Source organism: Podarcis pityusensis, assembly GCF_964106645.2.
Source record: "Podarcis pityusensis genome assembly, chromosome: 7".
In the NCBI taxonomy this organism is placed as follows: domain Eukaryota; kingdom Metazoa; phylum Chordata; class Lepidosauria; order Squamata; family Lacertidae; genus Podarcis; species Podarcis pityusensis.
This window is the reverse complement of record NC_138031.1, coordinates 77,650,026-77,677,643: the sequence shown is the minus strand read 5'-3', so window position 1 is coordinate 77,677,643 and position 27,618 is coordinate 77,650,026. Positions and strand designations below refer to the sequence as shown.

Here is a 27,618-nt window from a genome sequence, read left to right as displayed (position 1 = left end):
TCCGGCCCACGGACAGTCCAGAAATCAGCGTGTTTTTACATGAGTAGAATGTGTGCTTCTATTTAAAATGCATCTCTGGGTTATTTGTGGGGCATAGGAATTTGGTCATTTCCCCCCCAAAAAATATAGTCCGGCCCCCCCACATGGTCTGAGGGACAGTGGACTGGCCCCCTGCTGAAAAAGTTTGCTGACCCCTGGGTTAGAGTGTTGGACTAGACCTTTGACAGCAGGGTTCAAATCTCCATTCAGTCATGAAGCTCACTGGGTGACCTTCTCTAAGCCCAACCCAACTCAGAGGGTTCTTCTAACGGTGACATGGGGAGGAGAACGATACATGCCACCTTGAGACCCTTGGAAGATAAAGGTGGTATATAAATGTAATCAGTTGTGATATATAAAAATAGCTATACAGTGGTACCTCGGGTTAAGAACTTAATTCATTCCGGAGGTCTGTTCTTAACCTGAAACTGTTCTTAACCTGAAGCACCACTTTAGCTAATGGAGACTCCTGCTGCCACCGCGCCGCCAGAGCATGATTTCTGTTTTCATCCTGAAGCAAAGTTCTTAACCTGAGGTAATATTTCTGGGTTAGTGGAGTCTGTAACCTGAAGCGAATGTAACCCGAGGTACCACTGTATATATTAAAAAGCATGACCCTTGCCGCATTGCCACATTACCTCGTGAGGCAACAGAGCCTGCAGTGGTGGTGGTGGTGGTGAGATGAGATCATGAGAGCCAGTTTAGTATTGTGGCCAGAAGACCAAACTCTGAACTGGGAAGGCCCTGGAACAAAAAAACCCCTCACTTGTTCCACAAACTTCCTAACTAGTGTTAAGTTAGCCTTCGTGTTCAGTGTCACATTTGCAGTATGGAGATAATATCATTCTCCTGCCTCACAGGGTGGCTGTGAGACCTCCGACAAGATAACATTTGCGAAGTGTTTCAAACAGTCAGGAAAGAATGCCATATACACACTTCAGTATTATTATTCTGCAGCGACACCAAGGATTTATTTGGTTCCAGCTGTAATTTCCAAACAAGTGCTAGGTGATCTTTAAGCAACTCAGGAAAACGTTCCTTCTTCATTGGCAGAACACTGCATTTGTCTAGTTGATCCCAGATAAGGAGGTTTTGCAAACAGACTGTCTGGCAGTGCTTCGCAGTCAGAATTTAATTTCCTCCAAAGATATTGCCTGAAATCCCCTTTGAGAGTACTTCAGAGACCCAAGGTTGTTTTCCTGATAAGTATATTGGGGTATTGTTCAGTAATTTCATATAGCCTCATACCTTGACAGCCAACTGTACTAGCGATTTCTTCCATATGTGCCTTCAGTTACATTTAAAGTAGCTGTAAATAAACGCTGAGGAGTAATTGCTCTTATTATTTAGACGCTTCAGGAGATCTCTGAGTGTATCCCTTTGTCCTGAAACCTTAGGAGTCAATGCTATAATTGTAACAGGTGACTAGCCAGATGAGTTGAGGCACATGATGGAAAAGAGTCGTCATGCGCACTGCAAAAGTATGATTCCTCGCTGTCTTGTTCCCTTCACCCCTGGTGTTTACTATATTTAACCCTGTCCTACTTCTTATCAAGGCAGAAGGTGTCTAATGCCAAAGGAATATGAATGGTACATATTTTTCTTTTTTCTTCTTTTAAAAAACCTCTTTTAAAGAAGTAATTTGAAGAGAAAAGATAAGTTTGTAGCTTCACACAAAGAGCAGCCAGTGCGACAGTTCTGATATGTTGCAGGACTCTGCAACTCCTGTCATTCCTGATCACAGGCCACGCTTACTGCACTGACAAGAGCTGTGAGTCCCAACAACACCTGTCTATTACCCCTACTTTGCACCAGCCTTCCCTGACCTGTTTAAAATCTTTCTGTGGGAAATAGAACTATGTGTGAGTTCTAGTTAGTGCGTGAAGGGGTTAAGAACACAGAGTTAGATTCCTAGACTCATCTAGGTCACTCCTACTATTTCTCTGATGAAGGAGGTAACCCACCAGGGAGAATGTGTCTTAAGCAAGCTCAGGGCGTGCGTTTGAAGCTATCTTTCTGTAATTTCTCCCCAAGAGTATTCTGCCTATGTACTCCTTGCTGCTTGGATAAATTCATGAATCTGCCTTTGAATCTGTAAGTAAAGCATTTTAAACTTGCCTATCAGTATGTGGTCTGTTCATTGCAAGATGGGTAGAAGGAGGCAAGACTTATATGGGATAAAAACCTCTAACAACCTTTCCTGTGAGCTGCCCTGAGACCTCCAAGTATAAGGCGGTATATAAATTACAACATCACCACCAATTACAACACCACCACCACCACCACCAACATAATATACAGCTGCTAAACTTTGATGAGCTTACACTCTGGTACTGGGGGCTCTTTCCTGCTGGAGAGTGTTCAACCCTGTGTTTTGAATCTATACACCCGGCCAATTCTTTTATTATTATTCACCCCACACACAAGGGTCACAAGGATTCAAATTCTCCCTACACACACTTTCAAGCCCATGTTGTTGCTGCTCCCTACTCCAAGGAGCTTACTTGTAATCATTTATTAAGAACTTTTTGACAGTGCAGTGGACTCCCTCGAAAGGTAGTGGACTTTCCTTCCTTGGAGGTTTCCAAGCAGCGGTTGCATGGTCACCTGTCAACGTATGATCTAGTTGAGATTCCTTCATTGCTGTGGGTTGGAATAGATAACCTTTGGGGATCCCTTCCAGCCCTACAATTCTATGATTCTGTGCTTGTTTCCCAGAAGAAGATAGATCTCAACACGCATCTTTTGTAACACAGCCATGGACAGGTGGTATAATTGTGGTGCTTTACAGTAAACAGATTGGGATGCAATATCTTCTTCATAAGGATAAACGTGCCATTAGGGTAAGCAATGATTACTTGACGTTAAAGTAATAGCATTATTCATACACAGGTTATTGGCACGATAAAGCAGAAAGAACTTCAATTATGCAGTAGAACGAGTTGTAAACAGCCATAGTTAGCATGCATAACAGAAGGGAAAGGGAGAGTGAGAGCACATGACAGTAGCTGGCTGGTAGACACATGTCTCCTGTTCTGTCGGTAAGGAAGCCATGTAATTAAGACCTTTCCCGTTCCTAATGGGCTTCGTCCAAAAGCCTGCCTCAATGCCAGCCACTGTGTAGGCGGTAAGACATTGCAAACCGAAAAAGGAAAGGAGGAAGGCCTAACCATAGTGCGGATAAAGACAGACAGATAAACATCTATAAAAAGAGAATTTGAAAACCATGACTTTCAGGGAGACGGGGACCCATGTTGCTCTCAGGGCTGCAGCATGTTGTACTCCTTGACCCTGCTGAATTATAGGAATAGATTAGTTCCTGAAAGAGAGGAACAGTGGGTTTACAGGGCAGTCGGTGGTTACCAGATGGTGCAGGGTGAAAGATCCCTCTGGCAGGAATCTTGTACCTACGAGGGAGCGATGTGGGGACAGGCCAAAAAGGCAGGCATTAGAACAGTCTTCATTCTCTGTTAAAAATTGTGCTTAGGAGAAAAAATATGAATAAAATAAAAAAGTAGCTAAGCTGCCTTCCTTCCTGGGGAGAAATAAGCCTGTTTGCTTTAGAATGAATGTATCCCTCTTTGCTTTTCTGTGATTCTGAAGTTATAACATTTCCCAACACAGGCACCTTAGTTGTTGTTGTTGTGCCTTATTCCTCAGTTGCACAAGTTTAATGGTCTGCTCCTTTTGTGGGTGAAGTATGTAATGTATCAGAATGCAGTTTGAGTATTAATTCCAGGAACCCACCCACATGGTGTGGTTCAAAAAGAACCACAGATTACTGGGACTGCTGTTAGCTGAAAGCAGCAGTCTTGCATCCCACTGACTTGGTGGAGTTCCATGATGCTTGGTAAGATTGACTTCCTTGCCTTCCTTGTTTTCTAGGCAAACAGAATAGAAGACTTGTGATATGCTGCTTAACAGTAATACGCTGTTTAATAGGAGCCAGTGTGGTGTCGTGGTTAAGAGCGGTGGACTCGTAATCTGGTGAACCGGGTTCGCTTCCCCGCTCCTCCACATGCAGCTGCTGGGTGACCTTGGGCCAGTCACACTTCTCTGAAGTCTCAGCCCCACTCACCCCACTGAGTGTTTGTTGTGGGGGAGGAAGGGAAAGGAGAATGTTAGCCGCTTTGAGACTCCTTCGGGTAGTGATGAAGCGGGATATCAAATCCAATCTACAGGCTATAGACTCATAGAATTATAGAGTTGGAAGGGTCCAACCTCCATCAATGCAGGAAACTCAGCTAAAGCATCCACGACAGATGGCCACACAACCTCTGCTTAAAAACCTCCAAGGAAGTAGAGTCCAAAACCCCACAAGGGAGACTGTTCCAGTGTCAAACAGCTCTTACTGTTGGAAAGATTTTCCTGATGTTTAGTCCTTTCTTGGAGTTTGAAGCCATTGGTTCGAGTCCTACCTTCTTTCTGGAGTGGGAAAAAACAAGCCTTCACCATCTTCTACATGACAGCCCTTGAGATATTTGAGGATGGCTATCATATCTCCTCTCAGTCTCCTCTTTTCCAGGCTAAACATACCCAACTCCTTCAACCGTTCCTCATAAGGCTTGGCCTCTAGACCCTTGATCATCTTAGTTGCCCTCGTCTGTACAAATTCCAGCATGTCAACTTCCTTCTTAAATTGTGGTGCCCAGAACTGGACATGGTATTCCAGGTGTGGTCTGACCAAGGCAGAACAGAGCGGTACTATTACTTCCCTTGATCTGAACACTATACTTCTGTTGATGTAGCCTAGAATAACATTTGCTTTTTTTCTTTGCTTTTTTTGCTGCTGCTGTCACATCACACTGTTGACTCATGTTAAGCTTGTGGTCCTAGATTCTTTTCCACATGTACTACTAGGCTATGGGCTTTTGCCCCTTGCTTCTGCTTTTCCTTCTTTAATTATCAAGAATAGATCATTAGAAGAATAATGCCAGGATTTGAAATAGCAAAGATATGTGCCTAGGAATAAAACCCAAACAACTCTTACTTCGTCTGTGTTTAGGGATGCTTCAAATAACCATGATTTAATGTTTTGATGAGGGAGCTGCACATTTCCTGTGGCTGAACAGGTGACTGGATGTATAAGATGCGTAATGCAGAACAATGAATCATCTGTATTATAGAGACATGTCTGTGCTTTCCAAAGGGGAATGTGCTACCCCATGAAGGCAGTTGCAGATAAAAAGGTAAAGGGACCCCTGACCATTGGGTCCAGTCGTGACCAACTCTGGGGTTGCAGCGCTCATCTTGCTTTATTGGCCAAGGGAGCTGGTGTACAGCTTCCGGGTCATGTGGCCAGCATGACTAAGCCGCTTCTGGCGAACGAGAGCAGCGCACGGAAACACCGTTTACCTTCCCGCCGGAGTGGTACCTGTTTATCTACTTGCAATTTGACGTGCTTTCGAACTGCTAGGTTGGCAGGAACAGGGACCGAGCAACGGGAGCTCAGCCCGTTGTGGGGATTCGAACCACCGACCTTCTGATCGGCAAGTCCTAGGCTCTGTGGTTTAACCCACAGCGCCACCCGCATCCCAGATAGTGGCTAACAATTATGTGCAAGATGTGCAGTGAAGTCTGTGGTATTCAAATATGATTCAGATCTCCATTTCATTGCCTAGAGAGAGATGACTGCTTTTGAATGGGAAGCATGACATGCAGTTAAGCCCAATGCATTCGCCAACGTGTTTTGGAGATACATTGCAAAAACTATATCTGCTTTAGCAGATGTGTCCACAACATGTCATGCCTTGTGTAATGTAGGGATATATGAAGAAATGGATAGGTTTTGCACATTCCTATTGTAGCATTTGCCAGTCAATACCTCTCATGTCTTTCAATATGCTTTTTTTGCGTGTCACTTTTCTTCTTCATAAATTCTTGTTGCACATAAGGATCCTTTACCCGCAGAGAGCCAACTCCAGGAACATACAGTGGTACCTCGGGTTAAGAACTTAATTCGTTCTGGAGGTCCGTTCTTAACCTGAAACTGTTCTTAACCTGAAGCACCGCTTTAGCTAATGGGGCCTTCCACTGCCACTGCGCCATTTCTGTTCTCATCCTGAAGCAAAGTTCTTAACCCAAGGTACTATTTCTGGGTTAGCAGAGTCTGTAACCTGAAGCGTCTGTAACCTAAAGCATCTGTAACCCAAGGTACCACTGTATTGAAGTTAGAGAGCTTGTCTTCATACTTCCTCTCCTTGAGAGCAGATATTAGACTGTGTGTGCATAGGAGCGGACTTTGGCTATCTTTAGTAATATGGTGCCCTGTGCGAAGCCAAAATTTGGCGCTCCCAAATGGATCTTCTCAATTTTTCGCCCTCTTGGCTTGGCGCCCTGTATGGGGGAACTGCCCACACCTCCCTAAATTCAGCATTAGAAACTGAGATATGAAAGCTAGGAGCTAAATGGCACATTAAATCTAGGTTATGGGTGCCGCAACAGAATGGCAAGGCACACTTTATTTATAACCAGATTTTAAAGCTGAAAATGAATGAACTTCTGCTAAAAATCCTATGTTCATTTTTCACATGGTCTAGTCCTCATCTGAAGACTGCAAAAAACTCCACAAAAACACAAAGCCATGCTTCCCCTGCTCGCCTCACTAATATTCTTACGAGGGTCCCTTCTCCAGAGTGGCTGGAAGTGGGGAGGCAGAAAAAGCTCCTCCTTTTCTTCCAGCAGTGGCAGTTTTAATTAGAAATCTTAGGTTCAGTACTGCGCCCAGAGCTTAGAAACTGCTCGCACTAATGAAATTGCCTGTTGCAAAACATGCCTAGAACAATGGGAGTTTTGAACGCTTTCTATATTCCCATTTAACACCCCCATACCCTTAGGAAACAAAATGGTGGACTAACACCACTTCGCTTTCTATGGTCTTGAGTTGAGGATCTGTCCTTTGGTGCTGACGAATTGTTTGGTACGAGAAGACAACCTTGTGGTGACAAAAAAAAGGAGTATCCAACACTAAAAGGGGTTTCCAAATCTCTTCATCAGTTCTCCTCACCACCAGAAAGCCTTTTATCAGGAAAGCTTTTGTCCTTGATGTAAGGAAAGCTTTTGTCCTTGATGCCAACCAGTATCATTTTGACCCCCTTTCACTTAGAACACTTATTTCTTCATTACATGTTGATGTGGCAGCAGTTTCTGCCTTTCAGTTGCTTTTTCTTCTTCACCACATAGTAGAGCAATTTTTAAGAGCCTCTGTGACTTGTACCCATCAAACTGCAAAATGCGAGACTGGGATTTATCCTTGGCCCTCTCTAAGCTTGCATACATACCTCTGGCCTTCTGTGTCTGATCTGTGCCATCTCATTTTTCTGTGCGGAAAGTACAACAGCTCGGCAGGCCCGTTAACTGTCTTTGTAACAGCCCACTTCTTTATATGAACGGAGGCAAGGTCATAGCATAGCCTGATTCTGCTTTTCTTTGGCAGGTGGGGTCTGGCTTTCATCTTTCAGGGGGTGTGTGTGTGTGTGTGTGTGTGTGTCCTCATGCCTTTCTTTCCTGATCTACCAAATAATAAAGGAAAAAACCTTGCAAACTCCAGATGTGCACTCAGACTTGCCCTTCGCTTTTACAACACTCTGCAATGGGACAGCCCAGTCGTTAGACTCTTAATCTCAATGTTATGGGTTCCAGCCCCACATTGGGCAAAAGATTCCTGCATTGCAGAGGGTTAGACTGGTTGACCCTTGTAGTCCCTTCCGACTCTACAACTCTACGAAGGAAAAATTGTATGAGAACAATTAATTTGCCTGCTTCAAGAAGGATAACGAGGGTTTTCTTCTCAAAATAATATTTTGTTGTCTTGCTGTTAAGCAACCCATTCAATCTGGAGTTGAGAATCATTCTGTTGGGGGCTAGAGGTATCAACTGCTTTTTCTAGAGGCATATAGCCATTACCTACAGGTACAGAGGGACGCAGGTGGCGCTGTGGGTTAAACCACAGAGCCTAGGGCTTGCCGATCAGAAGGTCAGCGGTTCGAATCCCCGCAACGGGGTGAGCTCCCGTTGCTCGGTCCCTGCTCCTGCCAACTTAGCAGTTTGAAAGCACGTCCAAGTGCAAGTAGATAAATAGGTACCGCTCCAGCGGGAAGGTAAACGGTGTCTCCGTGCGCTGCTCTGGTTCGCCAGAAGCGGCTTAGTCATGCTGGCCACATGACATGGAAGCTGTACGCTGGCTCCCTTGGCTAATAAAGCGAGATGAGCGCAGCAACCCCAGAGTCGGTCACGACTGGACCTAATGGTCAGGGGTCCCTTTACAGGTGCAGAGTTGTACCTGGACAGGCCATGTATTCCCCTTCATAAATATTACGCAAATACCAGCAAATGGGGAAGGGCTGACATGCATTTGGCAAGGCTGATCTTCGCAATTTGTTTTCCAAGGGATACCTGCACCCTCCTCCTGGTACATACGCCAGCCATGTGTGATTCTGCAGAGACCACACACAAAAAATGGAATGCTTACCTGTAACTGATGTTTTTTGAATAGGTGTCTCTGCAGTTGTGCAACCCCTGCATCTTTCCCAAAACAGGGATGTGAGTCCCTTTATTCTGTGCTTGCAGAGAGACTGAATAGGAAGCTGCCCATTTTTAACTATTGGGCCTATGCTTCTAGTATGTCTTTGACATATTTCTTGACTCCCTGACTGAAGCCATGGAATTATCCAGGATTTGGCTTTATTGATCTGCTTGCGGGGTTTCACTGATGAACACCTGAAGGACATCAGCTACAGTTAAAAAACCTGTTATCTCTTCCACCTCCAGGACTCTACTTCCAATAAAAACGCAACCATTGTTTTTGTATGTTTACATACTTGGTTGTTGTTTTTTACTGCTAATTTTTTTTAAAAAACTTCTTTGAGCTTTTATTACAATCAAGAAGCATATAACTCTTGTGAAATAGGAAAGAAAAAAAGAGCAGAACAAATTATTACCTTGTTCCTAGACATGCTTAAATTGCATTGTACATCATCCCGGATGACTTATTTTGTTATCCAGTACAGTTGTGTTTCCAGGGACTAAAGTGCTGTCCAAGTTGTTGACGTGGAAGTAATATTTAATACAGGTGCAAACAGTGTTCCAGCTGACATTCCCCACAGTCTCCTTTTAACTGGATTTATCTTCAATGTTCACAGCCCATTTATGTTTCCAGACGTGCCCCAGTGTGATCCTTTCTGTCCCACTGTGGCACCGGTACATTGCAAATGACTAACCTGGAATTTATTAATTGTATTTGTAGTTGAGGTTCTTTAAATATTAATTGCTGGCGAGAGCGAGAGATACTATTTCAAGACATTCTGCTGAGATGATGCCTTAACAACATAATTAAATGGTACCAGCTGCGTTGCCTCCATAAGCTATTATTTTTGGATTTCTGGTTCAGATGCGTCAGCTTGCTCTGGACAGACGGTTGGGGAGGATTAAAACAACTTTTTTCATTATGGTGGCTACCTATAAATCTTCTAAATCATGACTGTGACATATTGGCCATGGGCAGCATGTAGTTCATGTGGCGATGCAACTTTTGCCATGTTACATTTCAGTCAGAAGAGTAGGTTTGCATTTGATGGCACGTATAGAACAACCTTATATGAAGGTGGGCCATCAATACACTCTTAGTGGGGTGTTAGGGGAGGGGTAGTGGCTTTGGTACGGGACATGTCATGCTCTTTCTGGGGTAGTGGACACAATCCTGCACTCGGCTCTCAAGTGTGACTCCCAGAAACTATCAGAATGCAACAGCAGCTACACCACGGGAATGGCTTCGACTGGCTGACTAAGCCAGGTGAGGGTAGCCAATGGGTCTCAAACCCTCAGTGAGTTAGGGACTTCCTCTGCTCACAAAGACAGGCTCTGGCAGATTGAGACGACAAGACTAATAGAGGGTCCAACATTCAAGAAAGCAGTTTCTGCTCGTGCTGTGGAGGGAAGTGAGGGGCAGATAAAAAGGTAAAGGGACCATTAGGTCCAGTCGTGACCGACTCTGGGGTTGCGGCTCTCATCTCGCTTTATTGGCCGAGGGAGCCAGCGTGACTAAGTTGCTTCTGGTGAGCCAGAGCAGCGCACGGAAATGCCATTTACCTTCCCGCCAGAGCGGTACCTATTTATCTACTTGCACTTTGATGTGCTTTCGAACTGCTAGGTTGGCAGGAGCAGGGACCGAGCAACGGGAGCTCACCCCGTCACGGGGATTCGAACCACCGACCTTCTGATCGGAAACGGCGTTTCCGTGCGCTGCTCTGGTTTTGCCGGAAGTGGCTTAGTCATGCTGGCCACATGACCCAGAAGCTGTCTGCGGACAAGCGCTGGCTCCCTCTGCCAGTAGAGCGAGATGAGCACCGCAACCCCAGAGTCGTCCGCAACTGGACTTAACGGTCAGGGGTCCCTTTACCTTTAAGGTGCTACTGGAAGGAATTTTTTTATTTTGTTTTGATCCTAAAACTCCACTGCCTTGTGGAACAGAGAAGAAAAGGATGAGGAATAAATCTGGATTGGACACTCAACTCTAAGACAGTTGGATGGTACCTCCTTATAGCAGCTCCTGCAGCCAAGCTGGTGCCAGACGTATTGTTCTGCTTTCCTTTGGACCACAACAGCGAGGCTAAGTGGGGGGGGGGGGTGTCTTATCTGTGCAGCCCACAACCTCCATACACACTGCCTAGGCTTACGCCCCAGAGACGTCACTTGGGTGGTGCTAACACAGCAGTTTGACCACCCCCGGAAGTGCACTCCATTGTCTCTCCCTTTGTGTCTTCCAACTGCAATCAAGTTCCAACACGTAGATCAGGCCTGCATAACACTCAGCTGCCAGGCGGCTCTCCTGTTTTTTGTAGTCCCAGATAAAACGACAGATGGTTTATTGAGCCTGCCATACCTTGTCTGGGGACTGCATTTGAGGCGATGGGGTGTCACAACTTAATAACACCTCAGGTGCTAGTCTTACTCTAAAAGACAAATGCAGTACGTGGAAACCCAACAATTATACAGGAAGTTTGAAGCAATGTCATTAAGAAAATCCTAGAGATTAAATAGAATTGACTTTAATAAATGTTTTGTAGAAGTGAACCACTAAGATCATGGCCACTGGCCCCATCACCTCCTGGCAAACAGAAGGGGAAGAAATGGAGGCAGTGAAGGATTTTACTTTCTTGGGCTCCATGATCACTGCAGATGGTGACAGCAGTCGCAAAATTAAAAGACTCCTGCTTCTTGGGAGAAAAGCAATGACAAACCTAGATAGCATCTTAAAAAGCAAAGACAAAGGTCTGTATAGTTAAAGCTATGGTTTTCCCAGTAGTGATATATGGAAGTGAGAGCTGGACCATAAAGAAAGCTGATCGCCGAAGAATGGATGCTTTTGAATTATGGTGCTGGAGGAGACTCTTGAGAGTCCCATGGACTGCAAAAAAGATCAAACCTATCCATTCTTAAGGAAGTCAGCCCTGAGTTCTCACTGGAAGGACAGATCCTGAGGCTCCAATACTTTGGCCACCTCATGAGAAGAGAAGACTCCCTGGAAAAGACCCTGACGTTGGGAAAGATGGAGGGCACAAGGAGAAGGGGACGACAGAGGACGAGATGGTTGGACAGTGTTCTCGAAGCTACCAACTTGAGTTTGACCAAACTGCGGGAAGCAGTGGAAGGCAGGAGTGCCTGGCGTGCTCTGGTCCATGGGGTCATGAAGAGTCGGACATGACTAAATGACTAAACAACAAAGAAGTGAACTATTATGGTCAGTCTTACCCCCCCCCCACCCCAGCCAACTGATACCAGTGTCTGAAATCTGTATTGCTACTTAGCTGAAGAAACTCACTGCCAGAATCTAGTACTGGGTTGACCCCACAAAATATATATTTGTGGGTGGCACATGATTTGTGTGATATGATGGAATGGAATGGAATGGTGAAATGGTCATTTCTCTTAACTACTGGTGTGGTCCATCTCTCTCCCCCCCCCCCCTGACATTACACCTTGCTTCTTCGCTTCCTCTGAAGTTTCACGATGCTGTCTATTCAAAACATTATTCAGTTGTTCAATATACATTAACATAGATGGGCACAGATATCAGCAGCTCCTTGTTTCAAAGCAGTCATTCAGAGCTTAGTAGTAAGGAAATTTGATGGATGTTACTGGCCTGACGCAGAGGCAAAGAACAGGTCAGAGCTTCCCTAGGAAGGATGCAGAGACTGCAAGCTATACTTGTAATTTCTCGCAGAAAGTTGCAAGTTTGTTCCTGGGTCTACTTGCCAATGCTGTCTGAAATTGGAGTAGCAATATACCCAAAACAGCCTTCACAATGCAGCTGCCCTTGTTTATTTTAATGGAGGGTAGTTTGTTGCAGATGCGCTTTCAAGTTAAAGCTTAATCACGATGACACAAGGGGACAGGCAGTATTGTCAACACTTCAATAAAAGCACCCTGGCTATGTTTAAACTAGACTGGTTTTTAATCAGCTTATTGCAAACCCACAGTTGGTGATCAAAGGGCCTTAGAGATAATACAATATCCTTTTTATTACGCTACTCGTGAACCGTTTTGAATCCTGCTAATATTTAGAAGTCTGTTAGTAAAAGAGAAACAAAGCCACGCTTCCTTTTGGGCAACAGAGCTTATGGTGTGCAGTTTATTCAGGATGTTGACTTTAACTGTGTGTCAGCACCCTGAATAAACTGTGCGGGCTTCACATTGATGTATAAAGCACAAATGTAATTATTTTGTTTGGCATGCCATAGTATCAAATCATGATGGAGGCAATTAAGTGCTTTCTTAAGTACTACGAAGCCAATACTTCGTATTCCTTGGATTATCATTGAAAGTAGGTTCAGCTTCCAACCGGTCCATCAGTGGAAAGTTGAGCACATGGTTAAGATGGTGGTAATGGTACAAGAAGGAAGAGGCAGGGTTTTCCCCCCCAGCAGGAACTCACAGGAACTCAGTTCTGGCTCCTCTCAGGCCATTATAAAAGAGCACAGGAGACGATTGATCATGGTGAGTTCTGGCACCTCATTTTCCAGAAAAATAGCACTGGGAAGAGGTACTTATGGGACAAATCCATGATTTAAATGTTTTACTTAAGCTGTGGCAGACCTGTCGTTAATTACAGAGTTCCTTTTGAAAGCCTTTTCCTAAAGGAAATTTAAGTTGTTGCCAAAGCAATGGCCATCTCTTCCATTGGTGGGTCCTCTTCCTTTGCTTTCTTCAAGTTGTCAAACTTGGGCACTTGCCCTGGACACAAAATAGGCACTAAAGATGATGTACGATTGTTACACGTATTAGAATAGTGCTACACCATGGAATATTTTATTTTCCGTGTGGAATGGTTAATAAGGGTGTTGATAAAATGGCAGATGAAAAGCCAAATGGATGGCAGTTTTCTCAGAGGGTTAGTGAAGACAGCAAAGTGGCACAACAAATACAAGTAATGCATTCTTCATGCCATAAACCACTAAAATAAAAAATAAAACAACAACAATTTATGCCCATCTGACTGGGTTGCCCCAGCCACTCTGGGTAGCTTCCAGCAGAATAGAATGAGGCAGCAGCTGAAAACATGCAGCAGGCTATAGCAGTGTATCTCAACAGTGATAATTTAGTCTTCTTTGGCAATCACTTGTAGCCAAGTAAGATTGTCTTCCATAAACATGGTTTTAACAGTGAGTCCGTAAGTGACTGTGGAGGCCAATTCTGGATCCATACGTCCTTCCACAGTGGGGACATAGGTATCCAGGCGGGAGTTGATCACGGTGTGGATTTGCCAAGCGTGCCTTCCTCTTAGCACGTTTCTCCCTTGCGTCCTGAGTTTGAGTGTCTTCAAAGCCCATGACACCTTTGGTAAAGGCTGTTCTCTGATTGGAGCGCTCGCAGACCAGTGTTTCCCAGTAGCCCCAGATACTCTGGGTAGCTTCCAACAGAATAGAACAAAGCAACAGCTGAAAACATACAGTAGGCTAGAGCAGTGTATCTGAACAGTGAGAGTGCAGTAGTAGTTTCAGGAAAGGTCCGAATTTAGTAGTAGTTCCTGGTGGTGTGCATGTGTATAGATTTGGAGGCCTGACCCAGAAAAAGGACATGAGTAATTGTATCCATGCTCTCTATTAAGAGCACTATTAAGCTCTCTTTGTAGCCTTAGGCAAGTCATTATCTCTTGACGAAGTCTTTTTCACAGGGTTATCATGAGGATAACACATCATTCGGGCAACCCAGTACCATGCCTGTATTAAGTAGGGATGGAAGGAGCTGCCAGTTTCAGTTATCTCAGTCTCTCTTTTTTCCAGTGTTAAATTCAGTTTGCTGCCTTTCTGCAGCAATTTGTGATTTTCTTTTTTAAAAAGATCCTCATGAAAATTCTCCAGCATTTGTTTGATTTTTCTCCTACTAAACACATTTTTTGTGTTCAGTTTTGACTAACGTACACAATTTTTCAATATATTTTTGCTGATGTAATGCATTTTGCATGTTACTTTCAGTGCACGTTTTCTCCTAAAATGTGCATTTTTATAAACTGTTTGGTTGGAGAACTGGGGTGCAAAATTTGGATATGTGCAAATTTTGAACGATGGCTGTTTTTCACTTCTCATAGTGTTTCAAAAACTATTTGATAGCTGGCAGCTTTAAATGCAACTTGGATTTAATTTCCCCTTCATCCCTACTCTGAAGTAAGTCCTACTATGCTTTGTAGGGCCTTCTTTCAGGTAAATGTGGTGAAGATTGCAATCTGAGTTTGTTACTAGAGGGACAGGATTTGAATGAAACTAATATTTAGAATATTAGTTGTCATTTAATAGTAGTCCTTTCTGTGCATTCTCTTGGCAGAAATAGAAACCATTATTCATAACTACAGTCTGTGTTCCATCAATGTGTTCTTTAGACTCCATAAATGCTTAGTTTAAGGCTTTCTTCTTAGTTTTGATTTACGGTCTAAAAGAAAATCTTGCAGGGCAATATCTCTGGATGTTTGAAGATTTGTTACAGTACAGTGGTACCTCGGGTTAAGAACTTAATTCGTTCTGAAGGTCTGTTCTTAACCTGAAACTGTTCTTAACCTGAAGCACCACTTTAGCTAATGGGGCCTCCTGCTGTCACCGCGCCGCCAGAGCACGATTTCTGTTCTCACCTTGAAGCAAAGTTCTTAACCCGAGGTAATACCGTATTTTTCGTTCCATAGGACGCTCCGTCCCATAGGACGCACCTACTTTTTTGGGGGGGAAATAAAGGAAAAAATTTTTCCCTTTATTTCCCCCCCAAAACCAGGTTGGGGAACAGTGGGATGGCGGCGCTGCGCCTCCCCGTTGTCCCCCGAGCTTGTGGGGCTGGCCGTTGTCTGCCCGGCGTGAGGGGCGCTCTGCTTCAGGGTGCCCCACGCGCCGGGCGGCAGGCTGCAGACACCTGCGCGAAGCACGGGGCGTCCTCTGGAGGGCGCCCCATGCTCCGCGCTGCAGGCTGCTGCCCGCAAGCCTTGCGTGCCCGGGGGAACTCCCCCCGGGTGCGCAAGGCTTGCAGATAGCTTCCTGGAGCCTGGAGAGCGAGAGGTGTCAGTGCGCACCGACGCCTCTCGCTCTCCAGGCTTCAGCGAAAGCCTGCATTCGCCCCGTAGGACGCACACACATTTCCCCTTCATTTTTGGAGGGGAAAAGTGCGTCCTATAGGGCGAAAAATACGGTATTTCTGGGTTAGTGGAGTATGTAACCTGAAGCGTATGTAACCCGAGGTACCACTGTATAGTTTTAATCATGCATTTCTACTAAAAGTGTGTGAGAGTTTGAATGAAGAACTCACAGGGACAGTGTACTAAATTGGTGCATAGAGCATACAATTCAGAAGCTAAAAAGCTGACATTTCAGTGTCAGCTATCGTACGCAATTATTGTGCTACTTGCTAGACGTTTGCTTATTAAACCAGTCATGCAACATCCTTTAGCCATGTGGAATAGATAGTTCAGGTCAACCTGTACCCCTCATGAATGAATGAAATATTTACACTGAGTGCGGCATAGAGAGGCTTAATTTCCTGTTTGATTTATGGAATTAGATTGCCGAGAAGGATTAGACAGGTAGACTGCAAACTCTGGTTTCATCATCCTAGCAAATATATATTGTCAGGAAAACCATTTTGCCTTGTGCTTAGATTTCCAGATGAGTTTGGCTTGTTTCCGTTAGTTAGTGAGCAGTCTTAGATTGTGCATTATGGTAAATGCAATTTTGGGATAGAAATTTGCAACAGAGAGCACGCAAACACACCTTTGGCTTCATCCAATTGTGTCTTCGCACTAACAAGAAACACTTCCGGTTGCACAAGACAAGACACCCATTTTTGTTGATTCACACTGCCCAGCACAACTTGTCTGAAAGCTGCTTCTGGCGTTTGGGGGATCCTCTAGAGCTGGCATGGGGGGGGGCTGCATTAAATAGGGCATTGGCAAAATCGGGTGCCCCCCCTGTGTGATTGGAAGCAAATCCTGCAGCACAGAACCACATGGAATACAACTGGTACTGCCTATTCCCCCCCCCCCCGTCCTTCCATATATTCAAGACCACAACCTTGCAGGGAAACTACTATGAATCATCTGCCAGGGAACAGTATTCATATCTCTTATTGAAGGTTCTTCACACCATGGAGAGCGTACAGCTGCGTACATAGAGCTATGCAATGATAAATATTGTGTCTTAAGAGAAACCAGGTGTAGCGCTTGCAAGTCTGAGCACCTCTTAATGTTCTCTTCCTTTTCTCTCTTTCCCCTGGTCCTTCCTCCTTAACTCAAGAATGCAAGGCCTTTGCATGGACAGTTCCATAGATAAAACAAGCACACAAATTTATTGCTGTCCTTTCCCCCATTTTCCTCACATTTCCTCAAAGAGCAGTTTTACGGCAGCTACCCAGCAATCAAGCAGTGCTTCTTTTTCATGGCACCTCGTTCTTAGTGCATGAACCGATCATTGGCATTTGACACGCTTGACGGCTGGAAAAGGGGGTGGTGTGCGGCGAGATGCACACAATGGCCTGGAACGCAACCCCCACAGAAATCGGGAGTTGCTTGTACCACGCTGAAATGTTTAGATGTTTCTTTGATTGCCCTTGAATCTTCCTGCCACACTTGCCGTCCTCTCTTGCAGCACGGTGCGCCGCACTCTTGGAGAACCACTGACCTAGACCAGGAATGTCCAACTCCCAAGAGACTGTGATCTACTCCCAGTATTAAAAAACTGGCAGTGATCTACCCATTGTCATTGGAGGGAGGATGAGAGTGCGTGGGGTGGGTGGATTGCCCAGTTGTTGAGCCTTTTTTTAGGAGGGAAGTTCCCATAGTTTTGGGGGGGGAGGATTGCACAGAGTTTTTTAGCCCTTTCCCCATAAATTTATGTACACGGTAAGGATCCCGCGACCTACCAGGATCAGCCAGGGATCTATCGGTAGATCATGATCTACTGGTTGGACATCCCTGACCTAGACCAATGACGCCTATACCAGCTTTTCCCAACCTGCTGTCTTCCAGATGTTTTGGAGCACAACTCCGACCATTCCAGACTGTTGGCCCTATTGGCTCAGACTGTAAGGAATTGTTCTCCAGAACATTAGGAAGACATCGGGTTGGAGAAGGCTAGTCTACACTGACAGGCAGCGCCTCTTCCAAGATTTCAGGCAGGAGACTATCTGGAGATGCCAGGAACTGAACATGGGGCTTTTTGCAGGAAAACTCATACTTGGTCAGCAATCTGTGGCCTTTCCTCGATTCCCCTATAAATTGCCCATTCACAGACACATTTTTGTGCAACCTCTTGCCCTCTTAAAAAAACCCTGTGTTTTTCAGCCTGGTGTGATGAAATATATATATATGCAGGGTGAAAGCTTAGAAGCAGAGGGGAAAGCAAAACAAAAAAACCTGAAAGGATAATTTATTGTCTCTGTCTGTTTTGATGCAGTTGATGTTTTGAGCACTTGGAAACGATGAGCTGGGGAATATGCGACCTCTAATCCCTAACTCACAAATATTAAGACATGAACTAATCTTGCGGCTCCACAGTCTCTCACTCTTAACAAAACTTCTTTGTACAACCAGTAGTGGACGAACTGCTGCTTTTCTGCTTTTTCCTACACTAGCTAAACAAAAATCAAAGGCCACAGAAGTGTCTCAGGGAAAACACTGGAGCATTGCTAGTGAGTCAGAAGTGGAGGAAAATCAATCTCTAAGAGCAATTTTAATAATATTGCTAGACCAAGATACATTGCTGAGCCAGTTAAGGAGATTGGCTAATTGCTCTTGCAGCCATGTCAGATGATCGCATCAGTATATCCAGTTATAAAGATTGAGAACAAGGTTAGTTGAGAGTTGGAAGATACAGTCCTCTGGTAACTGATTAGTCTGAATACCTTTTGTACATGGGGGTTCTGCCTCCCAATGTATTGCTTTTAATGGATCATTCCTATTTAAGGAACTCTACCCATAATAAATATTACACGTGGTGTCTGTCCATATATTTTGTGCAGATAGAATTGTGTGTCTGAGCCAACTTTTCACCAGTCCTTCCTTTTAGATTAAAAAGAGAGAGAGTGTTTGCTTTGAAGGAGAGAAAATGGGAAGAGCTTCTTCTCAAGGAGGCAAAGATCAATATCATGTTTGCTTTTGACAACAGGAAACAGAACCTAATGAGGGAAATGTTCTGTGGAAAGATATTATGCACAGTACCTACCAACCCTGTGGCCTGGAGTTTGGCACTCCTATCGTTTTTGTAGTTCTAGATAGGGTTGTCATATTCTGAAGAGCAAAAAAGAGGACACATTTGCCAACTTTTAACTATGGATTGCTATGACAACACTCATTTAAGTACCCATGAAAAAGAGGATGAGTCCTGGAAAAAGAGTTCATATGGCAACCCTAAGAAGGCATCAAAAACAGTAGGTTCATCTACTTGGGGTGTCATACACCAGTGCTTCTCAAACTATCTGATGTAGCAAACCAGCAATTTTTTCCCTCCCATGTGCAAGGGAACAGTACCATATTTGGTCCCTGAAGTGCACCACCCAAGCTAGGTTGTGGTGGAGTTGCCACGGTCTGGTAGCCAACTGGCATCAGTCTGTAGCCCACCACTTTGAAAAACACTGCCATACATAGCTGGTGGGCTCTGTTTAGCTTGGTGGGAGATGAGTTGTGCAGGGCTGATCTGTTCCCAAGCACAATGACCCCTTTCCAGCAGTTTGCGCAATAAGAATCTTATGCACAAGAGACATGCTCAGTATATTCATTTTATTACTGATTATTCAATAAGATGAACTATTGCATCTGATTTCCACAAATTGTGGCATCCATCCTTATCCGTCACTTGATTTCTCCTCTCTCCAGTTGTCCACAGAAGACATCTGGCCAGCTTTGGTCTTGGGTGTTGGTGGAAGAGTTTACAATGGAGGAAGGAACATAGACACCCACACAATGTAGTTTGTCGTTCTACTCCCTGGGCTTCTTCTGGTTGACTATCCTGGTTGTGTCATTAAGCTTCCAGTTCAGCTGTAAGGCACCTGTTGTCTCCATTTCAGACTTTATTTATAATATTATTGCTCTTTCATAAAAACCACAGCCGTAGTCCGTGGGTGTAGTGTACTCGGTTGGAAAAAGGTTTCTAAAGTTCAGCAATAGTCTGGAGGTTTAATAAACTTGAGACGTCTGCTAGAAAAAGTATACAGAAAAGTGATCGTGGGTGATTAAAAATAGTCTTAAAAGTATGAGGTGGCATCACGATAGACTAGCAAAGTATTTCAGAGCTTGTAAACATGTTCTAGGATTTTTAGTTAAATAACCATTAACACTGTGCACCCTCTTTTCACAAGGGAAATTCATTCTATGGGAATTGTTTTATTTCCTAATAATTTAGGACATTTGAGGGAGCTTATTTCCCAATAAGTTAGGACATGTGAGAGAGCGTATTTCGCCAGACGTACCTGGGACCATGAAGGAGGTTCAAGAGACCCTAGGAACAGTGAGAAGACTATCAATGATACCAAAAGATGCTGAACTAGATGGGGCTTTTGCCTGGTCCCACAGAATGATTCTCATATTCTTTCTTGGGAGTTCATTAATCAACTAGTGATGGTTCTGTTAGCTAGAACAATTTTTTTTTTCAATAATAGGAGTTAAACTTTGGTTTAAGTTCCTGTTGTATAAGGTAGCGCGGTAGCATCTTTGACAAAGTTAGTTCATAAACGTTTCCCATAGGATTGTGGTGTTTTGGTCAGACTGTGTCTCCTGAAAAGGCCACATTTGAGTGGAGTCAGGTAAAAGGTAAAGGACCCCTGGACGGTTATGTCCAGTCAAAGGTGACTATGGGGTTGCAGTGCTCATCTCACTTTCAGGCCGAGTGAGCCAGCATTTGTCCACAGAGAGCTTTCTGGGTCATGCGGCTAGCATGACTAAACCGCTTCTGGTGCAATGGAACACCGTGATGGAAACCAGAGCACACGGAAATGCCGTTTACAGCAGTGCCTATTTATCTACTTGCACTGCGAGTTTTCGAACTGCTAGATTGGCAGGAGCTGGGACAGAGAAGCGGGAGCTCACCCCGTCGCGGGGATTCAAACCGCCAACCTTCTGATAGCTAAGCCCAAGAGGCTCAGTGGTTTAGTCCAAAGCACCACCTGCGTCCCAATAGTGGAGTCAACACACCAGTGCAGCAACCCCAATTCCAATGCAGGTGCAGTAGAAGCTGTTAAAAACTTCTGCACCAATATCTGCCTTGTGATCCAGCTGTAACCAACGCTTACACCATGCAGGGATATCTTCTGTAGTGAAAGACCACAATTCAGGGCTTGTGCATGCAGAAGGTCCCAGATTCAATCGCTGACATCTCCGATTAAGAAGGGTCAGGTAGCAGATGACACTGAAGGCCACTGGCTGAGACTATGGTGAGCCATTGCCAATCAGAGTACACAATACTGGATAAATTATCTGACCTAATGTAAGGTAGCTTCTTATACATGCACCAGGGCAAGATTATGCCCCCAGACCACTGAATCTTAAGGAAAATGTAGACAATTTTTCTGCAGCACCCTTTCCCAAACTTGGTGCTATCCGGGTGTTGTTGGACTACAACTCCTATCATATTCTTTGCCCATGTTTTCTGGAGTTGATGGGGTCCAACAACCTCTAGAGCAGCCTTTCTCAACCTGTGGGTCCCCAGATGTTGTTGAACTATAACTCCCAGCACCCCTAGCTAGCAAGGCCAGAGCTCAGGGATGATGGGAGTTGTAGTCCAACAACATCTGGGGACCCACAGGTTGAGAACCACTGCTCTAATGGTACCATATTAGGCAGGGTTGCACTACAGCAGGGGTAGGCAACATAAGGCCCAGGGGCCGGATGCGGCCCAATCGCCTTCTCAATCCGGCCCGTGGACGGTCCGGGAATCAGCGTGTTTTTACATGAGTAGAACGTGTGCTTTTATTTAAAACGCATCTCTGGGTTATTTGTGGGGCATAGGAATTCGTTCATTTTTTCCTTCAAAATATAGTCCGGCCCCCCACAAGGTCTGAGGGACAGTGGACCGGCCCCCTGCTGAAAAAGGTTGCTGACCCCTGCTCTACTGCATCTCCTCGGGTCTTCCTGGAAAGGGTAAACATTTCTAGTTTTCCATCATGCTGGTTTAAGGCTCTTCAACTTTTTTGCTACAGAAAACTTGACTTGTCATAAATAAGCTCTCTTCCATTTTATTATGCTTTGGATCAAAGGATGTTCTTCAAACTTACTCATTGCATTGAGATAATATTTTATTTTGGGCAATCGCGGAGGAAGATGTTTGTCACATAAATTCTTCCTGGCACACAAGTATTCTCCGGCTGGCTGGTTGGCTGGCTGGGCACTCTTCCCAGACAATAACTGTTCAGTTTCTTTAACCTGTGTCATTGAATTATTTTGCAAAACTCAGTCTGGCTACTGACACTTGTTTTTCGTGACCGTGTATAGAAAAACTAAGAAGTGAAAAGGGGGGGACAAGCATTGCTTTATTATTACCTTTTAAATTAATAGATGAACTAAACTGTGGGGCTAATTTTAATCGGCGAGGTTGTGAATTATGGGCAAATTTGCTCCTAAGAGTTTGTGTGGTGTAGGGGTTGGAGTCTCAAACTAGATGACAATGTGTAGCTTGCTCTCTCACAGCCTAACCTGCCTCACAAGGGTTGTTGGGAGAATAAGGTAGGTAAGAAAAGTAATTTGACCAGATCCTTCCATCATCTGAGACATTTTGGAGATGGGTTTCTGTATGTGTGCCCAAACTCTTGGTTTTGCTTCTTTGCTTCTGCAATTGTCTCTCTGTCATTTCATCAGCCTATTTTCTTTTTTGGTGTATTTTTGGAGACAACTTATATTTGCCAAAGGTGTTGAGAATGTACTGTTTTGCTGTGCAGTCTTGGCGACAGCATAGAAGTCACTTTGACCCACAGTGATTGCTCAGGGTTGAATTTTCTTTTATTGCTGTCATTCATTTCATTGCATCCAATTGCTCTAGTACTTCCGGGCTTCTGGAGGTGGGGCAGGTTTTAACCAGCATCTAACTAGTCCTGCTTGCTCTGATCTGGGCCCTGATTAAACCATGGTCCTACCTGGAAAACTGACTGAATACAGAAAAGAGGAAGGTGGGACGCCAGAAGCAACATTCAACCAGGGTATTATGGAGCTACAAAGCACATTAATTGTGTATTTTTTTGTGAGGGTTCTGCTTGTACAGTCATACCTCGGGTTACAGACGCTTCAGGTTGCGCGTTTTCGGGTTGCACACCACGCCAAACCCGGAAGTACCGGAACGGGTTATTTCCGAGTTTCAACGCTCGCACATGCGCAGAAGCACTAAATCGCGCTTTGTGCATGCACTGAATCACGACCCGCGTGTGCGCAGACGCGGCGCTGAGGGTTGCAAACGCTCCGGATTGCAAACGTACCTCCTGCATGGATCACGTTCGCAACCCGGGCGTCCATTGTATGTGTATTTTTGAGTGTACATGCGGCTTCTAAGAGTTACTTAGGATGATACCTACCCAGGTATCAAAAATTTGGGGAGCACCAAATCAGTCTTCGAAATTAGCCAGGTGCCAGGCTCATTTAGCACCTGGCTATCAGCCACTTGCGACGCAATCAGAATGAATTTCAGGAACCCAAATGCTTTTTCCATGCGGCCTGAGCAGGAGCACTGAACTGTTGTGAAGGCTATCTTTGCGTTATGAATGGTCCGTATTACCAATAAGAAAAAGAGGTAAAAACAGGCCGAACCTTTCCTCTTTAACTTCTCAAAGCTCGTAACCTAGCTCAAGGTTGTCCTCTGAACTAGCCAGATTTTTAACTGAGAATCAATCACAGTCAGTCCATCATTTGAAAAATAAAACTTTAGAGCCATCTTGCCAGAAAATACCGTATTTTTTGCTCTATAAGACTCACTTTTTCCTTCCTAAAAAGTAAGGGGAAATGTGTGTGCGTCTTATGGAGCGAATGCAGGCTGCACAGCTTTCACAGAAGCCAGAACAGCAAGAGGGATTGCTCCTTTCACTGCGCAGCGATCCCTCTTGTTGTTCTGGCTTCTGAGATTCAGAATATTTTTTTTCTTGTTTTCCTCCTCCATAAACTAGGTGCGTCTTGTGGTCTGGTGCGTCTTATAGAGCGAAAAATACGGTAGCAACTAGACATTCCGTTTTGGCAACTGTAACCATGGTTTAAGGAGCCATTTGGCGCCTAGATTACATATTTGAGTTTCTGATACTGCCACTGATTTTTATAGCCTGAAAGCATAGCAGTGAACGTTTGAGCACCTGGATTTATTAGCTCTTCTTCTTTGGCCTTAAAAAAGGGAAAGGCTGAGCCAATTAGTCAAAACATTTGGTTTGTCTGGAGGGAGTTAATTAAGCTCGACAACCAACCTTCAGAGAAGAGCTTTCCACCCCTTCCCTCCCCCTCTTTTTTTCAGTGGTCATCCATGGGGATGCCACCCTTGGCATGATGTCATTGTTTTTACAGTGCCAGCTCTCCAGTGATTCAACCTGTCAGCTATTCCTTCTTAGTGGAACAACTGGAGTGAGACGTTCTCTCACTATGAGTTCTTAGCAAAAGAAGAGCTCTGGCAGACCAGACCAAGGATTCATCTATAGCAGTACATTGATTCTCTGCAGTCACACAGATAATTCTGGGGAGCTTTTAAGCAAGGGTTATATGCTGCCTCTGAACAGGGTGGTTCTGTTTAGCCAACGTGGCTAGCGACCATTTTTAAATCCATTTATGCTAGTGGCCCATTGACACCTGCTGTAGCAGTGAATTCCATAAGTTAGGTTTTTTTTTTTGCAGAGTGACTCAACTCTTATCACCTGTCCGTGGACGCTCAAGGAATATGACTTCACTTGCAAATTGACTTGATACACCTCCCAGACTCATCAGAACATAATTACCCTTCAGGGGTTATGTTTCTCCAAATTTGGTAATACAGTTGTCGGCTCAGAAAAGTAACAAAAAGCGTTAAAATGCACATTTTAGGATGAGATGCTTTTTGAAATGCATACATGGAGATAAAATATGTCTTTAAATAAGAATTTAGGTAGGAATTCTTTTGAAGGAAAAAAAAATGCCCACGGATTAATACAGACACTTGGATGGAACACATTTATGAATAAAATGGACCCACACTCAAAATAGATAGATTTGTCTATACCCGGGCCAGTCTGTTTAAATGTGTACCTCTCTGGGGAAGGGGAAGAGAAAAAATTGTACCCACCACCCGTAATTTTCTGAACCTCAGTCCTATCTCCCTACCCCCCATACCTTTTCTGTAAGTACTGTATTTTTCTGTGTGTAACACGCCCCCTATTTTTGGGGACTCTGAATTTAGAAAATTGGGGGAGATTGCCAAGACATGTTAAGCCTTTTGGGGCAGGGGGAGATTGCCCAGAGTTGTTGACCTATTTTTTTTTTTGAAGGGGAGTGGCAAAAATCACTCACCCAGTGAACCGCCACACACAATCGCTTGCGTCAACAAGACCACATATCGTCTGCTCGCTTGCCGCCATCAGCTGCGAAACGCCCGCCCGATTACCGCAGCGGCAGCCAATAGACAGCAGCCCTTGCCGCAGCCACCAATCACCTGCCCAATTACTGCTGACAATCTCCGGCTTGTGGCTAAAACCATTCACCCGTCCCACCGTGGCACTAACCGTGTATAAGACGACCCAAAATTTATAACCTCATTTTGGGGTCAAAAAACCCTCGTCTTATACACGGAAAAATACGGTACTTTTTAGTGCTTCCTAGTAGAAAAGATACTCTGACTTTCCCCTGCCTTCTTGGAAGTTGCTGCATGCCTTGAGCTTGCAGGCTAACTTTTTTTTTGGAAAATCAGGGCAGCCAGAGGTGAAAGAAGCGCTGTCTCTGCTGGAGTGCTCCTTTGTACAGTCACCGCCAAATTGCACTTGCTTCTTTCTTCCATTACATCATGGGTTTTCTCCTTCTCTGTACGGTGACACTGCTCCTGTGGCTGTTGGCAAAAACATAGTTATTAGATGGTAATTTTCCTGAGATGCTCTCCGCTGTAGACTTCTTAAATCATTCTTCTATTTAGGCAATTGGAAACTGAAAGGACAATCTCGGATACAGTGTCAGGCTGCCATTCTGTTGGTGGTAAAATCCCTTTTCTCTGCGCCTATGCTTTGACAGGGAATCAAATTGCCGACAGGATGGGAATACATGTCCCGGCAAAGTGAGCGTACAAAGATACACAGCTTTGTTAGTAAATGTCAAGAGGAATGTTAGGACACAGAGCAGAAAAAGTGCTGTCACGGTGCAACCCTAGACATAAAGGTAAAGGGACCCCTGACCATTAGGTCCAGTCGTGACCGACTCTGGGGTTGCACGCTCATCTCGCTTTTTAGGCCGAGGGAGCTGGCGTTTGTCCGCAGACAGCTTCCGGGTCATGTGGCCAGCCGCTTCTGGCGAACCAGAGCAGCGCACGGAAACGCCATTTACCTTTCCACCGGAGTGGTACCTATTTATCTACTTGCACTTTGACGTGCTTTCGAACTGCTAGGTTGGCAGGAAACCCTATACGTATCGGTTCAGAAATAAGCCCCCTTGAGTTCAATGGGACTTGCAAGCAAGCGAAAATAGGTTTACAGCCTAAATACTTCTTTCTTGGGAAGAAAAACTTATAGTATCCATTCATTAGTGGCCGAATGATTAAATGATCATTTATTTTACATCCTTGCTTTACGTTTACAAAATAGAATAAAACATGACTCAGGAGACAATGGAGGAATGTGTCTTTGGAGGTGAAGTCAAAGTTTAATGTATTTGAACAATTAAAGCAATTAGTTAAAATGTGGGGGGAGATTAGCACAAGATAGAAATCGATACACAGCACAGATGCAGTGTACCTGCCTTATATTAATCCTCATCGATTTTGTTGAGCAGGAAAATGTTCAAAGCATGGTTAAGGGGGACAAACAAATAAAAGGTTCTGAGCATTTGAGTTTTGCCGCAGAGAAAGGTTGACCGCTTGATAGGATAGCATGAATCTGGGTGTTATTTAGTGTGTGCAAATGCTTGGGTCCTAATTTAGCTTTAGTCAAATCTTAGTAGTGCCACATGGGAATGTACATCCCTTCAAAATCTATATATGTCAACAGCTAAAGCCCACTCTGTGTGGGACTCCCCTGAGGCTAACCCAGAAGCTGTAGCTAGCTGAAAATTTGGGAATCAATTGCTCACCAGAGCAGAATAGCACCACCAGTTACACCCACACTGAAAGAATTGCCCCGGCTGTCTATCAGTTACTCAGCTAGGTTCAAGGCAATGGAATTGGTGAATGAAGCCTTATACAGCTTGGGACCAGGATGCCTTAAAATATCATCTCATCCCCTACATAGTCAACCAATCACTGTGTTGCACAGGTGAGGGGATCTCACAGATACCATCCTGTCTGGACATCTGTTTTGAACCATTTTGAAATCAGGCCTTTAGTGTGGTGGCCCCCGTCCTTTGGAACACCCTCCCACTTTTTCTGTCATCTTCTCGGTGCTTGCTGAAGACATCCCTCTTTCAACAAACCCCTTCAACAGAGCTCTTTATCCCAGTTACTGTATTGGATCTGATTTGTTGCGGTCTGTTCATGATTTTCTAGCAAGATAGAGAATAATTTGGGCTATCACGTTCTGTTGTCTGGAGTTGGCTTGGCACATCTTAAACCTTTGTATCTCGTTTGCTTTGCTTTCCCTTCAGGCCTTGAACAGAGGTATCGCAGCTGTTAAGGAAGATGCTGTGGAGATGCTGGCCAGCTATGGGTTGGCCTACTCCCTCATGAAGTTCTTCACGGGCCCAATGAGCGACTTCAAGAACGTGGGGCTGGTTTTTGTCAACAGCAAGAGAGACAGAACCAAAGCAGTGTTGTGTATGGTTGTAGCTGGTGCTGTGGCCGCTGTGTTTCACACCTTAATAGGTAAGCCTTCATTCCATTTGCTGAGGGAACAACACTGTTTTTTGCTTATACGACTGGTTAATCCATTTCTCCTCTACATCCTAAAACCTGGTCTGCTTATGTGCATATTTCTTGAAGGAACCGGGGAGAC

At 44.5% G+C, this 27,618-nt stretch overlaps 1 protein-coding gene across 2 annotated transcripts in view; it reads left to right on the top strand.

The window, feature by feature from the left end:
- Positions 1-27,618, top strand: part of ANKH (ANKH inorganic pyrophosphate transport regulator) — a 127,639-nt gene that overhangs the window by 56,358 nt on the left and 43,663 nt on the right. For both annotated transcript variants that reach the window (XM_081014875.1, XM_081014876.1), the window contains exon 2: positions 27,272-27,488. In XM_081014875.1, coding sequence (XP_080871001.1) covers positions 27,272-27,488 — 217 coding nt within the window. The remainder of the gene's footprint in view (positions 1-27,271; positions 27,489-27,618) is intronic.